Here is a 16,583-nt window from a genome sequence, read left to right as displayed (position 1 = left end):
TGACCTCCTATCTGTGAACCGTTCCTTAATCAGGCAGTTATTTCTTACTCTAGTTTTTTCTTTTCTTAAATCTTCAAATAACAATGATAATTTTGTTCAGCAAACATTCTAGAAACTAACAATGAAATTGGGCATTGTTCTCTAGTGGAAGTATTTAATGCCTTAAGCTAAAATGTATGGCTAAGAAGAAAACACAATGAGATTCTAAGGTACTGGCTTGTAAAAGGATTTCTTCCTATAAAATTGTTTATTATACATGAGGTTCATTGAAAAAGAAACTTCTTAAAGAACTACTATCTGATAAGCACTAATGAGCTATTATAGGGTAAGCACTGCAGAAGACCTGGGAGATAGAACAAAACATTCACCCATCTGAGGAGGTTGGAACTCCTGATCAAGTCAGCCATTCAGCATTCACTAGGAGTTCATTACAATGTAAATTGACTCCACCCTAGATTTGTCAAATCAGAGGCCCAGAAATCTGTTTAATAAACTCAAGATTCTAATGCTTACCTCGGTTTGATAACCCCTGTCCTAGATTTATGATGTAGATGTAATTGGAAACTTTACAGCTTCCCTACCTGATGATGAGAGGAGCTGAGCGCAGCTGTGCTGATAAAAGCCGTTCAATCTCCATCCTTCCGACTGCTTTCCCTAAAGGAGGTACTGAAGAAAACAAACAAAGGTGAGGTTTTCTCTAATGATCATTTCCTTAATCGTGGTTTTATTAAATCCCTACACTTGATCTTAGTATTTATGGAAGTCTTGAAATGTGTACATATGCATCACAAAGAAAAAGGGAGAAAGCCAGGGCAAGGGAAAAATAAAGTTAGAACAAGATAAGGGTAGATAAGAGCTTAACACCTAGACAACATACTAGGGAGACACATTATTCTACAACTTAACTTTCTCTTGGTTTCCGTAAAAATATTTCATCTCCATTCTACCTGCCCTTCTGATTTCTCCTTGGTGCTGGTCTGGTTTAAAAGATATCTTGAAAAATATGTATTGAGCATCTAGTATGTTAGGTATAGACAGGAAATCTGAGGAAATTAGTTTCTTGCAGATGAAGTGAACCAACAAATAAATTTTTCATAGATAAATACAATTAGAATCAAAGAAAATAAGATAATAGGAATGGCTGGGGAAGGTAGTTATAGAAAAGCCTCTCTGCGGAGATACGTTTGATCTGATAACTAAAGAAAGAACGAGCTAGAAAAACCTGAGAGAAAAGCATTGCCATATGAGACAGGAGAACGGATACAGAGGAATTTGTCTTAATTGGAATTAACACTTGGGGGAAGCCGTGGGTGAGATTAGATGAAGGGCAGGGGACCGTATCACCTAGAACTCGGTTAGCCATTTGGATTTTATCTTAAACGCAAAGTAAAATTATTAGAAACCTGATTTAGGTTTTAAAATATTATTCTGGTTATTGAGATAAAAGGAGTTAGACATGGGAATGGGACAGGGCTGAATATAAACTAGTTAAATGATGAAATGAGGACAGTTTTAACTTTGCTTCTTAATGAATTAGTTTTAACTTTGCTTCTTAATGAATTACTTTTAAAGTGAGTTGGAGGAAGAGAGGTATTGGTGGAAAACCCAAAACAGTGTTTTAGATATGTTAATTTGGGGTACTTATTAGACATTTAATTGCAAATGAGTTGGAAGTGCTGTGTCTAGGTAGATTATTAAATCTGAAAGTGGTACTTAAAGTTTTACAAGTAAATGTGATAATCATTGTCGAACTTGAGTAAGGGACTAGAACTGACCCAGGAAACACCCCAAAATTTAGAAGTTCAAGAGGATGTAAAACCCAAGAAGGATGGTGAGAAATAGACCAGTCAAGTGAGAGGGATGTCAGATATGTGACCTTAATAGCAAAGAGAAGAACCCTCCAAAAGAAAGGTCATGAGTCAACTACTTTAACTGCTACTAAGAGCTCAAATAAAAGATAAAGCCAGCAGTGAGGTCAGAATTTGTAAACTTGTGTGACTGGTCAGTTCTTTTCAGTCACATAGACTGTCACATGTTAAGGGAATTAAGACAAGGGAAGCTACAGGGGAGTTGAAGGACCCAGGCAGAAAAAAAAAATCTGAGCAAATTCAAAGCCAATTTGCAGGTTGAGAGAAGTATTTGCAATTTATATAATGTGTTTGTGTGTGTGATGATTTCAGTGTATAAATATCTCTTAAAATTAAGAACAAAGACCAAAAACCAGGTAAAAGAAAATGGGTAGAAGTCTTTAACATATCGTCATAGAAAAAGAAATGAAAATGGCATTTAAGCATTTGAAAAGAATAGCTTTATTCATAATAAAACAAATGCAAATTGGAAATATATAAAAATACCATTTCTTACCTACCAAATGGGCAAAAATGACATTTTTGTCATAAAGAATCTTCTCTGAACAATTATTGAGAAGAATGGCATGATTTTACAGTTGTGCTAATCTCTTTAATTTCTGGTTTTTCAGAACACTGCTATTTTCTTATCTCCTCCAGCATTCCACCTCTTGCGATAGTGTGTGAATAAAATCTTTCCTCACACAAATACATACTTGGAAAAGTAGAGAACATTCTAATAGCTTTTTAGATCATTGATTTTTTAAATTTTGAAATCATATCAATAAATAATTTGTCTTCTGATACATTAAAATCCATTGGTCTGTCTTACACTTTGAATACACTTTGCCCTTGCATAATTATGCATTGGTCTTTTGAAAAATATTGGTTCACTAAATTCGAAGACATTCCAAAAGATGACATATTTCATTAATAATCACCACCAATTTTATCAGAAAAGACTAAGTATTGGGAAGCTTAAAATAGTGGATATGAGTTTTTTAAAACTTGAATAGTGAACAGAACATTTCCAAAACTAATTTTTGCTTAAAAGCTCAAATTTTATCATTGGCAACTAATACTCAGTTGGGTTCCTTGAAATGACTGGGTCACTTTGCTGTCATATAAGTCAGAATAATCAGTTTGTCTGATTTGCTCCTTCAACTGAAAATATTTTATGAAAAAACATGCTAGTATGGCTTAGAACTCAATCATACGAAATTTTTTTTTTTGAGACAACCACTTCATTTCTATATTCAGCATTAATGCCTTATGCATATTTGCCATTTTGTCACCCAGAATATTAAATAAATCCTGCACTCAAGGATTGAAATTTAGTTTTTTTACTTCATCAACAAATAAGACTATCAAGTAAAACAGCTCCCCCCCCTCCCTTTTCTTTAACTGTGAGTATGCAAGTATGTGGAGATTTTTAAAATATAATTAAATGACTATAGTACTGTCTGGTTCTATGTCTTGACTGATGGTAAGACACCAGCAGTTTTTGTTTTTTTTTAAATCTAAACAGATGAAGACCACACTTTTTTTTTTCCTTTATTCATTTTAGAGAGAGATAAACATCGAGGTGAAGGGACACATCGAGTGGCTGCCACCCGCAGGACCAACCGGCCGGGGACAAACTGCAACCGAGGTACGTGCCCTTAGCGGGAACCGAACCGGGTCTCTCTGGACGGACCGCAGGCCGACGCTCCAACCGGGGAGCCAAACCGGCCAGGGCGACACGAGCAGGAGGCGGCGATGGACGTTCTCTCCCATCCACGTCCCTCTCCCTCTCCCTTCCTCTCTCTCAAATCAATAAAGAAGAAAAAAATATATATATATATACACACACACACACACACACCCCATGTATAGGAGTAGTCAACTTCAGAATTATAAAAATGTTTCATACTTAAGAATGAAGTAACTAAAAGGCCGAGAGGCCGAGTGGACCGCAAGCCTGCGGGGCGGCGGGCCGAGCGGCCGGCGAGGAAGCGGGCGCGGGCGTGGGAGCCCCGGCCTGCGGCGCTTGTCCCCCAGCCAGGGCAGCTGCACGGAGCGGGTGCGGCCAGGGAGCCACCGGAGAGGCTCCTGGGGCGGGTCTCCCCAAGCTCGGCAGGCAGCACACTGGAAGCGCGAAACGGAAGGTCCCAGGAAAGGGCCGACTTGCGGCCCGGGAGGTCTCGGGTTGTCTGGCGCGAGAATGCCAGAGAGGACTGATTTCTGTTTCTACTCTACCAAAGGAACACAAACAAGGGCATGCCGTTTCCCTTCCGCATCTAAGCAAACGTTTTATCATTTTATCTTGGGGGTCATTTTATAGATAGATATATTTTAACCAATGTCTTTTAAAGCCTGGTTCTCCGGCGCGTCATACCTCACGCTTCAGGCACGAAATTCCAGATGCCCTTCCAGGGAGCATGCGCATCCAGGGGCACTTGAAAGTGCCGCCACTGACAAGCCACGCATGCGTAAAACGACACACGTGCGCGGCTCTCCGTTAAGGAGGCGCTGACGGGTCCACGCATTCTGGCTGCAGCAAGTGCTGAGGCGGTGAGTGGTTCCTTAAGTGTGCACCCGAAATGCCTTACGCCAGGCCTCGCTTACCTCACCCACGTCCCGGAAGTTCCGCCAGTGCTTATAAGGCACTGCGCCCTGCGCTGAGCGCCTACTCGCGACCCAGGTGTCACTCCTGAGCGTCTCCTGCAAGCATCGGGCTGCCCGGTTGGAGTCCACGCAGTGTCCTGCTCTGGTGCTTGAATGTGGACGCAGAGGTTGACCGGCATGTCTGGCCCCGAACACCGCCACTGTTCCCACTCGGGGCACGGCAGTGCTTCACGCTGGAAACAGCCCGGGCTCTTCCTAGGGCTGCCCACCGAGATGTACAAAAGTCTCAGCCCCCCGTCCCCGTACATCCCGGACGACTTCTACTGCTGGAAGCACCTGGAACCCCGGGTGCTGTTCTGTGAGGATGAGCAAGTCACGCTCTGTAACAAGTGTTACCTGACCCAGGAGCACAGGAGCCACGCGGTGTTCGGAGCCCAGGAAGCCGCGGAGCTTTACAGGGTAAGCCCCCTCCAGACCTGGGGCGCCGGCGCTCGGGCCGCCCCCGCTCACTTATTAGCTTGTGTATTTGGGGGCAGATAGTCCGATCCTCTAAGACCATTCCCCCGGTTACTATTTCCCGAGAGGTACCAGACAAGTGCCATGGTTAGACCGTCAATGTCAAGGCTAAGAAAACAGAGTCGGGGCTGTTGGCCTTGCAGTTGTCTGGAAGGGTGGGGATCCAAGCCTTCGAGAGAATTGCTTCACCTGGAATTCTGTGATCCCTGTCTCTGCAGAAGTTATTTCAGGATCTGTTGAGCACCTTGAAGGGGAAACTTGAAGTTGCTGAAGGCCTGTTGGCGGAGGAGCAAGAGAGAATGTTGGTGGTTCAGGTCAGTGCTTATCTTGATTCTTCGGGGAAATTACCTGTAATGTTGGGTATCCAGTAATATACACAAAAGTTAACAGATACATGACAAAGCGGGAGGGAATATTTGAAATCTGTAGGTAGGAAAAATGTTCATTTCTTAGCAAAGAGTGCTTAAAAGTCAATAAGTGAAAGACTGGAAACTTAGTAGAGCAATGATCAAAGAAATGAGAGTTCACAGAAAAGAAAATGCAAATATCTTTTGAACGTACAAGATCTTTAACCTTGCCCCTAGTAAGAGAAATACAAATGAACTGTATTAAATTTGTTAGTGCAATGGCATTTGCGACCCTTCTTGGCAAAGATCAAACAGATTGGAAACAGTTTATAACGATGCTGTAGGAGAATGAACATCGTGTATTTTTGGTGGCCATATAAATTCTGAAACCATTTTAAAGAGCAATTTGAGAATTATCATCCAAACTGAGCACTCACCATTTGGTATGCACAAGTTTTACTTCTGATTTCAAGCCCTCTCTTCATATGTAACCCTAGATACTTGTGCCAGGTATCTCAGATTTTGGGCCCCCCCTCTTTCAACTTTTAAAGAAAAACATCCAGTTGAAGATGATAGGAGAGGATAATTGTTTGACTGTACAAGAATTTTTCAACTGATCCCCCCTTTTTTTTTTTTAGCTCTAAGCACCCTACACTCAACAAATATAGGGTTCCCTCTGTTTGCCAGGAAATATGCCAGGTGCTAGGGATTCAGCAGTGAAAAAACAAACAATTCTGCTCTTGTGCAACTGATGTTTTACTGGAGGTAAACAAAACAAGTAAAAAGGAATGATGTATGTTTCGTGTTAATTAAAAAAAAAAAAAAAAAAACAGGCATGATAGGGTGCAGTTTTAGATAAAGTGATCAGTGCCTTGCCATTCAGAAAGTGGCACTTAGGAAGACTCAAGTAAGAGAAATTAAGCCATGCAGTCTTGGGAAGAAGGTTCTAGGCAGCGGGAAGGACAAGTAGGAAGGTCTGGAGATTGGTGTTTACTTGACCGGGGTTGTGAGAAGGAAGTGTAGACTAGAAGATGATGAGATCAGGACATAAAGGAGCCAAATCATCTAGGTTAGTCCACCTTCAGTGCAAAAAAGGAAACCACTGGAAAGGTTTGAACAGAGGAATAACATGATCCAACTGCCATTTTCACAGAAATAGTCTAGCTGCTGAAGTGAGACTAGGCTGTAGGAGGATGAGAGCGGGGTGGAGATGTGAAAGGGGACCGTTGCAATAATCAGGGCCTAGTGATGGTGAACTGGTGGGGTAGTGGTTGAGGGGGTAAGTAGGCAAGTTCGTTATAAATCTTGATTCCATCAAATGTCATGAGATTAAATATCACTGAGTTGACTACTCCCAATGTCTGTCTCTAGCCCAGTCCTCCAAATAATAGGCTTTCTTGTTCACCCTCCTACTTAGTGTCTCTCCTTGGATGACCAATTGACTAATCAAAATCAGCATATCCAAAACTAGCTCTTCACTCCCCACCTCTGGAATCTGTCCTTCCACCATTTCCCTATGTTTTGGCAACCCATTCTTCCAGCTGCCTTAAGTCTAAAAACCTAAAATCACAAATTTCTCTTTTCTCATGTCCCTTATTCAAAACATCAGCCAAATGTCATTGGCAATTGCTTCTAGTTTTTCTGGTTTCCTTCTCTTGGGTCATTATGGTTGTAAATTCCTCAGTTCTCTACGTCAATTAACATTCCTTCAGCTGTTTCATGTTCCAGGTTTGTGATGTTATCTTGGTTGATCTTGACTCTGAAATTGCCTTTGTCTTTTGTATTCTGTCCTCTTGTTTCTTCTCCCATACTTTATATTTCCTTGTCTTTATATTGGAGTTAGAGATGGAAAAGATTTATGGTCACCCTGTGGTGTTTAACCTAAAGTCCATCATTTCTATGTCTGTGATGAAGAGAGAAGAGCACAATTTTAAAGAAATTATTAAGTCTGAATGTAAGATGATGTTCCGGTTGATGACTGAAGAGAATAAGATAAACTTCCAGAACCTGCAAGGGTGCTTACTAGACCCAGCCTTGAAAGAAGCCAGTCTTAATCAGATGATGGCGTTCGCCGCAGACCTCGAGGAGAAGTACCAGAAAACACTACAGGTGAGATGTTGAAAATGGCATCCTTTTCAATATTTGGGAAATGACAGGCAGAAGAGCTGAACATGGCCTTGAACTTGTTATTTAACCTCTAACTTGGTTTTCTCAGCTGTAAAGTAGGGATAATAATGGCTCCTAGTTCACAATACCGATGTGAGGACTAAGTGTGACAGTCTACATAAGATTGTAAAATAGCATGGGTACCTTTTGTGCACTGGATAAGTATTAGGTATTATTACTACTATAACGTTTATTGACAGCAAGAGATTGAGGTTAGATACAACCGACATCAGCATTGGGCTTGTGAAAGAAATGTATGTACATAAAATGGAATGCTCTGTAGCATTTAGAAAAGAGAGCATGTCTGTGTGTGTGGATAAGGAATGCTCTCTAAAAACATACCATTTAATAAGGAAACAGCAAGTGTTCAGATCATCAGCACAGTATAGTATGCTATTATTTGCGTTCTTTAAGAAAAAATAACATGAACGTGTGTTTTGTGCCTAGGTGGAGCACCTTTGCAGGGATAAAAAGGAAACTGATATCATTTGCTTGATTAATTACTATTGATATTTAGTTTTTGATACAAGCTTAATTTTAATTTGGAGGAAATAGGAAATTTTCTGAACAAACTGCACAGTAAAAACTGATCTGTTGCCCGACTGGTGTCGCTCAGTGGTTGAGCATTGACCCATGCTCCAAGAAGAGGTCACCATTTCGATTCCCGGCCAAGGCACATGCCCAAGTTGTGGGCTAGATCCCTAGTGGGGGGCGCGCAGGAGGCGGCCAGTCGATGTTGTCTTCTCATCCATGTTTCTGTCTCTCTCTCCCTCTCCCTTCCTCTCTCCCTAAAATCAATAAAGTGAACAAAAATAAAAATTAAAAATCTGTTTTAGGTTCAGGTTGTTATCTGGTAAGTGTACCACATGCACACCGTCCATGTCAACATAAGTATGTTGTATCAAAGAATCAAGTTTCTATTAAGGTGCCCTGCTTGCCACAGGGATGTCTTGGCCTTATCTAATTATGCATATCCCTGGAGTGACCAGCAGTGAAATGGGTTTCGAAAAAGATGATTGAATTAGCAAGTAAGTGACTGATTGTTAAATAGTAATAAGGAGATTCTTCTGCAGAAACTGAGCAGTCTGGGAAGAGAGAACATAACGAAACTGCAGGAGAGTGAAATCCGGCTCTATGAACAGATCTGCAGCCTGCAAAGGACCATCATAGAGCTAGAGAAGAAGTGTGGGGAATCGCCCCTAGCGCTGCTCAAGGTAAGACGCTAGAAAGAACTTTCATTATAGTGCTTGAGAAATGAGGAGTGGGCTGCACTCCTTGGTCAGTTCAGTTCCAGATCACAGTATCCAGTGATTTTCAACCATTCATGAAAGCTATTTAGTTATTTTCTAATCACCAAAAGCATTATGAATCATAAAAATCATAGTATAGTATAGAGCTACTTCATGATATGAATTCTCCCCTTAAAATTATCAATAGTAAGTTTGAATTGAGACGTCCCTTAATATGTAACTAATTGGTTAGTCAAATGATGATACATCTATACAGTAGAATGTTCTGCCACCATAAAAAAAAAGAATGAAGAAGCTCTGTGGTCATTAAAAGATTATCTTCAAGATACTAGTTAAGTGAAAAAGTGATGCAGAACTGCTTTTTGTTTGGTTTTGGAGAGTATGTTTGTGCATATAGACATATGCTCACTAACATTCAGACTGTCAAACACATTTTAATCAGTGGTAACCTTAGAAAACAAGGGTGATATTTATTTGTATAGTATATTTTCAATTTTGTATAGTAACGCACATTACCTTTTCAATAAGTAAGTTATCTTTTGAAGACTATCCGTATCTCTCTGCCAGGCCCAGGTTTGCAAAGTATGGTCTCTTATTTGAGAATCCGTACACCAAAACCCCCAGGTTCTGTTCTAGAGCCAAGGCTAGTTCCAAACAGCATAGGTAGGTGTGACCCAATGTTGCTCAGCCTCCTGACCTGGCTCCAACCACCCTCCCGACCTGGCTCCAACCACCCTCCCAGCCCAGCAGGTCCTTTCACATGCTCAACCCTTGCCTCCCCCAGGATAGAAAGCAAGTAGATGGGCTGAACTGGAATGATGAGTGTTCTGAATAAGATGGCTGAGGTGAGGTATAGAAAACAATCCTCTTGGAAATAGCAGTACGTTCAAGCATGTTTCTGACTTTTCCTATTCAATGTTAAAATTTGATATTTGAGAATTAGCATCATGAAACAAGAAATTACATAGAAATCAAGTTTCATTATTAGAGGACATTTTCATAGGCATACCTCACAAAATACTTGGCTCAAAGACTAGTAACTGTCTCCTTTTTTCCCATAGGATGTACGATATTGTTTGGAACGGTAAGTTTTCATTTTGGAAATATCTGGGTCAGACTCAGGGACAAATGTGTGAGCACACATGGGTAGAGATGTTGGGGTAGGGACTGGGAGGTCATGTAATGAGATATCCTCTGGGTGGAGGGCCCAAGGGATTCCCACCTGACTGAGCTTGTCCTCCCCATGTAGGAGTGGCGGGTCGCTGCTGCTTCAGTGTGTAGAGCCCGCCCAGATCACAACCCCGAGGTTATGCCAGATACCAGGAATGAGCGAAATGCTGGAACTGATTCAAAGTAAGTTGACCCATATGTTATTACCTCCTACCATAAATAGAAGTAAGTTCCAGAAAGCATAAGGTAGGTAACTATTAAAATAATTGCATGATCTTGAAACATAATTGCAAGCAGATTCCACTCTTGACAATTTTTAAACTTTTAGGGGAAAAAAATGTCACTATATGTAATGAAGGATTTATATATCCTACCTTCATAGTTCTGTCTTTTCCTAATGTCCTGTCAATGGATTCGTACTATATGTGGCTCTTTGAGTCTCGCTTTTTTCACTTAGTGTAATGCGTTTGAGGCACATTCTAGTTTTTTGCATCTATCAGTAGTTTGTTCCTTTTTATTGTTGTATGGTATTTCATTGTATGAATGATACCACAATTTATCCTTTTGCAATTCCACAGACACTTAAGTTGTTTCCAACTTTATGCTATAAATAATTGCTTGCAGATTTTTGTATGGTCATGACTTCATTGCTCTTGGTTGAATATCTGATCCTGTGGCCATGACTTCATTTCTTTTGGTTGAATATCTGTGTCACTTTGCATTCCCACCAGTAAGGTATGAGAGATTCAGTTGCTCTGCATCCTTGCCAGTATCTGGTCATGTGTTTCGCAAAGATTTCTCCCTAGTGTGTGGTTTTTATTTCCATTTACCTAATAGTGTCTTTTGAAGAGAATTTTTAGGTTTTTGAGGTTTTATTTATCATTTTTTTCTTTTATGACTTGTGCTTTTTGCATTCTAAGAAATCTTTTCTTACCCCAACGAAGATTTTCTCCTAGAAGTTTTATAGTTTTAGTTTAGATGTTTAGGTCTATTATCCATTTAGAGTTAATATTTATATATGAACTCCCCATTTTTTTGGTACTCACATATATCCATTTGTTCCCACTTCATTTGTTGAAAACACTGTCATTCTATGTTAACTTAGCACCTTTGTTGAAAATCAGCAGCTCTGAGCAGCTCTGTATGGACAAGAATAGAACCACTGACCATTGTGTTTGTTCCTTTCCTAACACTGTCCTGGTTTGATCAGTCATAAAACCAGGTAGTATGAGTTCCTCAGATTTGTTCTTTAAAATACAATTTTGGCTACTCTATATCTTTTCTTGTCACATAAATTTTAAAAATAGCTTGTTGGCTTCTGCAAAATACTGCTGGGAATTTGATTGGTATTATATTGACTGTACAGGTTAATTTGGGGATAAGATGATATAGCCAGTTATTTAGGTGTTCTCTGATTTCTTCCATCAACATTTTGTAGTTTTCAACAAACAAATATTGTGCAATTTAATTAGATGGATCGCCAAGTATTTTATTTTTAGTGCTATTATTAATGGTATTAAATCTCAATTTCTAATTCAAATATCATTTAGTTTTGATCCCTTGCTAATATAAAGAAATAGTCTTGAGTTTGTATATTGATATTGTATTTTATAACTATGCTAAACTCATTTATTAGATCTACTGGGTTCTTTGGAATTTTCTGCAAAGATAGTCTGGTAATCTATGAATACAGACAATTTTCTTTTCAATCTGTAAGCCTTTTCTGTATTTTTCTCACTTTATTGTACTGGCTGGGACTTACAATATGACTTTGAATAGAAATGGTAAGAAATATTTGCCTTGTTCTTGATCTTGGGGAGAAAGATAAGTCTTACACCTTTAAGTCTGAGGTTAGGTGTATGTTTTCCATAGTTGCCTTTTAATCACGTTGAGGAAGTTCCCATCTGTTCCTGGTTTGATAAAACTTTATCATGAATAGATGCTGAATTGATTACATGCATTTTCTACATCTACCAAAATATTCACATGTTTTTTTCTTCATCAGTTAGTATGATGAATTATGTTATTTTCATATGTTGAACCAGCCTTACATTCCCAGGATAAACTCTTGATTATGATGCTTTATCCATTTTATATATTGCTGGGTGTAATGTGCAAATATTTTAAAAATAATTTTTGTATTTATGTTAATGAAGCATATTAATCTGTAGCTCTCTTGTAATCATGCATTGACACTTTAGCTAATTCATTTTATTTTCATTTGTAGATAATCATTTGGTTCTTTGTCAAGTCTGTTTTGTCTTACTTTTCAGTTTCCTATATCCTGCAGATGTTTTTAAGCTTTTATTTTTAATTTCTCTCATCTTGTCGTCAAACATAGTAAGCAAAAATTACTTTAGCACCCATGCCTGGTAATTTTAATATCTGAGTTCTTCATATTTTTTTCTGCTAGTCTTAACTCAGTAGTGTTCCCTTACTTTGTGAGTGTGTGTTTAATGATTTTTTTAATAGGCAAGCTTTTCTCTTTTCCTTAGATATTAATTTTAGAAATTCTTTGAGGCCAAGAACAAAGGTGTACATTCTTCCAGAAAGAATTTGCATTTGTTTCTGCCAGTTTTCTGGAAATACTAAGAGCTGGGGGCAACTTGAAACTTAAAATTCAAGGCTTTGTGGTTTTTATGACTACCCTAAAAATGACATGAATTGGGCTTCAATTCCAGAGATTTAAGTTTATGTGGCCATGACACATGTTATTGGATTAGATGTTATAGAAAGTAAGAAGTAAACTACTTCAGGTTTATGGCTTGCGTAACTAAAGTATTAAGTGTGCTATTACCTGAAAAACAGAACGTGGAAAGGGAGAGGTTTGGGAGTTCCGTTTTGGATGTAGTATGTTTGAAAGGCCTGTGTTATATCCAACTGGTATTTGCAGCTAATTTATGGAAAGAGTCATGAACGTATAGAAGATATTTAAAACCAAGGCTAGATGAGTCATATGGGGGAAGGAGTACAAGAAGGGAAAGGGAGACTCAAGCCATGAGAAATCAGTGTATTTAGAGTCTGAGCAGAAAGTGGTAAGAGAAGGGACACTCAAAGATACGAAGGCAAGTATCACTTTCTTTCAAGTGTAAGAATTCATGTTGCGCTTTCTTGTTCTCAGCTTGATTTTTCTGGAGGATTCTCACAGGTTTTCTAGCCTCTGTTAATACCTTCTCTTTTGATTTACTCACCACCAAGGGCCTGCTGGCAGCAATTTCTAGGCATCCATGTCCCACTCAGGCGATACGTAAGATGAGAAGAGCAATTCAGTCACAGGGAGGAGCCCTGAATCACAGGAGGCACCAATGCTTCTGGCTCCTCTAGGCTTGGAGAAGACCTTTAGGGAACTAGAGTTGAGTCCCAGGTGCTATCTGGCTAGGACTGGATGCCAGAACATTTTTACAACCTGATAAAGTTCCTTTAAGGTTTAAAAGGCACTTCTACATCTCTTTGTAGTCCGTTATTTGTTTTGTTTTCTCTCTGCAGATACATTGCATCTCCTCCCGTCATCTTGACGTTTTTCCTCTATGATGTCCTTTCTTGAAACAAAGCTTAGAGGTTTCTTTGCCTGGACTCTCCTAGGCTTCCTCTCCCGTATTTGTCTCTGGGACTTGTGCCCACTCATTGGGAAGCTCCTGCGTCTTAGAAATAATCAGGGTCTAGCACCACCTTTGATGAACTGCTAAGTTAACAAAATTTCTCTCTCCCTGCAGGACCTATAACTTTGGATCCCAAAACAGCTCATCCTTCTCTTGTCTTATCTGAGGATCTGAGAAGCGTAACATTCAAAAAAGTCCAGCAGGATGTACCTGGCCACCCGGGGGTGTTTAACTTTGGTGCTTCTGTGTTGGGTGCAGAGAGCTTCACTTCAGGGAGGCATTACTGGGAGGTAGATGTGCAAAAGGCAACCAAGTGGCTGCTGGGTGTCTATGAAGACCCTACCAGCAGGCTGGATGTCATGCCCAAAGGTTCTGGAGATAAAATCTTAGTGATGGGGTCTGTGATGGGAACCGATTGTGCCTTCTGGGCCTTTCCCCCTTTAAAAAGGGTCTCCTTGGGGGAGCAGATGCACAGAGTTGGAGTTTACCTGGACTATAAGTATGGGCAGATATCATTCTATGATGTGACCAAGAAGCTCCTCATTTATAATTTCTCTCATCTTGTCTTCCAAGGAGCTGTCAGGCCTATATTTTCTCTTTGTTTCCCAAATGGAGGCACAAATTCAGACACTCTCAGCATCTGCGTCCCTGATGTTTTCTTCTTGTAATGTTTGTCCTCAGCTTTCCTTGGTGTGAAATCTAAAATCACAAGATGCTCGAAAGTCCAGGGCATGACTGTCAAAGAATTTATATTAAGTAATCTAAAAAAAGATTTCTTGCACTTGAGTTGAAACGCAGTTCAGTAGTACCCCAGACACTTTGCATTCACTGGGCTTTTCATACCTTAACTAAAGGAACCATGATTATTAGAACAGCAAAGGCATAGGCAGCATAGTATTGGGAGATTAGAGACAAAATAGTCTGGAATCCTTAGGATATATCTGGAAACAGAATTAGGTATAATCAGGACTAGATTCGAGGAGATCATCGTAGTTACTTGTGGAATGGAGACAGGCTCTTACCTGTTACTGACTTCACTGTCGAGACTTGGTAACACTTATTCCAAATGGAGAACAGCTTAATTTTCCTGAATGTTTTATCTCGGGTAGTAGGTGTTGCTTAAAATATGAATATTTTAAAATTTTTTCAGTAGTCTACTTTTTTTACAAGAATATTAGATTTCTTAAAAGAAGCCTGAGAGGGAGGGGGAGGGTGTTGTTGGGGGGATAAAGGAGGGACTTCTGTAATACTTTCAACAATAAAGATAAATTAAAAACCAAAAAAGCCTGATAGTTCAATTCTTTGAAACATAAGTAGTAGTGTCTTGTGATGTTCTCTGCTTTCTCTGTTGACATTTGGTTGACAAACGTTTTTATACAGCTTTGTCGGGGGTGGTCACACAATTCAGAGAAGAGGGTGACAGCAAACTTATAGAAAGACTTTTATGTGAAAGGCTTATCATATATGTATTCATTAATATTTTTAAAAAGCTATAAGTATGTGTTCATCTTATTACTCAAATGTATAAGATGAGGTTCAGAGGTGATTTTATGTTCAAGTTGCACAGCTATTAAGTGTCTAGTAAGTAACAAGGATGAGTTAAATCTGATCATCCTATCAAAACGCAGGCTCTGTCTGGAATCCTGTCGCACAGGAGCCTATTGTGTAAGCATGACCAGGAGGACAGTGGTCCAGTTTTACACATTTCCTGAGAATACAAGCCAATTTCTACAGGAAGTAGAGGAAGTATATTTATACTTCTCTGTAGGTATCCCCTGTATGTATTATGGAGTCTCTGTTCTTAAGGATGGGCAAAATAAAAGGAACACGAGGCAAATACAAGAAAATTGTTTCAGTTGAGGTGTTGGAAGGCATAAAGTCTTACTTGTGTTTTGGGGACATTTTTATTTTTTTTCTTAATTTTTTTTTTTTTTTAGAGGAAGGGAAAGGGGAGGAGAGAAACATCGATGAGAGAGAACATTGATTGGGCCCCCTGCATGCCCCCCAGTGGAGATTTAGCCCACAACCTAGGCATGTGCCCTGACCGGGAATCAAACCAGCAACCTTTTGATGCATGGGTTGACGCTCCACCACTGAGCCACACTGGCCGGGCTTGGGGACAAATTTTTAATCAACCATTTGGAATTCTTAAATTTTCAAATATCATGGGGATAAAGGAACCCTGATCTGAGAAGTCGGGTCAGGTCAGGTGAGAGCTTGAAGTGAGATAATCGTTGGAACACAAAGATGAAAAACTCAAAGCAGCCCAGCCGCTGTGGCTCAGTGGCTGAGCATCGACCCAGGCAGCAAGAGGTCGCCAGTTCACTTCCCAGTCAGGGCACATGCCCGGGTTGTGGGCCAAATCCCAAGTGTGGGGCATGCAGGAGGCGGCCAATGTTCTCTCTCATCAATGTATCTATCTCCCTCTTCCTTCCTCTCTAAAATCAAGAAAAATTATGAACATTAAAGATAAAAACTCAAAGCAGTGGCTCTCAGACCCCTTCTCATTTTCCTGAAGGGGAAAAAAGTGATTTATTATATAAAGAAATGTGAAAATTTTGTAATAATTGTCTCTATGATACTAAATCTGGACCCTCACCTTACATCGAATTTCTCCTGCCACTGCAGCTTGACTATTAAGAACTCTCTTCCCCAACTCAGAATCCAAAGGAGAATGCAGCCTGCCCTTTCAGTCCAACTCTAGGACATTGTCTAACAAACATGGATTACTTAGATTTTCTATGAAATTGCACCTGTGTTTGACTTTGGTGTTTAGCATTTGATGAGAACCCACACACTGATGTTACTTGTTAACTTGAATTATCTGGTAGAAGAAAAAAAATGTCCCCTGCCCTGGCCAGTTTGGCCCAGCGGTTAGAGCTTCGGCCTGTGGTTCAGAGAGACCCTGGTTCGGTTCCTGCTAAGGGCACGTACCTCGGTTGCGATTCATCCCTGGCCCTGGTTGGGTCATGCAGGAGGCAGCCACCCAATGTGTCCCTTTCACGTCAATGTTTCTCTCTCTCTTCCTCTCCCTCCCACTGTATCTGAACAAAAAATGGAAAAAATGTCCCCAAAGCTTTT

General features: G+C 40.0%; 1 protein-coding gene across 1 annotated transcript; it reads left to right on the top strand.

Annotated features, from left to right (window-relative positions):
• The first annotated feature begins 4,631 nt into the window (after positions 1-4,631).
• TRIML2 (tripartite motif family like 2) lies at positions 4,632-14,170 on the top strand. Its single transcript, XM_036250590.1, has 7 exons — positions 4,632-4,913; positions 5,189-5,284; positions 7,046-7,426; positions 8,557-8,697; positions 9,795-9,817; positions 9,983-10,086; positions 13,617-14,170. Exons 1-7 carry the CDS (start codon positions 4,632-4,634, stop codon positions 14,168-14,170), a joined length of 1,581 nt encoding a protein of 526 aa, XP_036106483.1.
• Positions 14,171-16,583: the final 2,413 nt, after the last annotated feature.

Source organism: Molossus molossus, unplaced genomic scaffold (genome assembly GCF_014108415.1).
Source record: "Molossus molossus isolate mMolMol1 unplaced genomic scaffold, mMolMol1.p scaffold_m16_p_9, whole genome shotgun sequence".
Taxonomy (NCBI): domain Eukaryota; kingdom Metazoa; phylum Chordata; class Mammalia; order Chiroptera; family Molossidae; genus Molossus; species Molossus molossus.
This window is presented reverse-complemented; position numbering and strand designations above follow the sequence as displayed.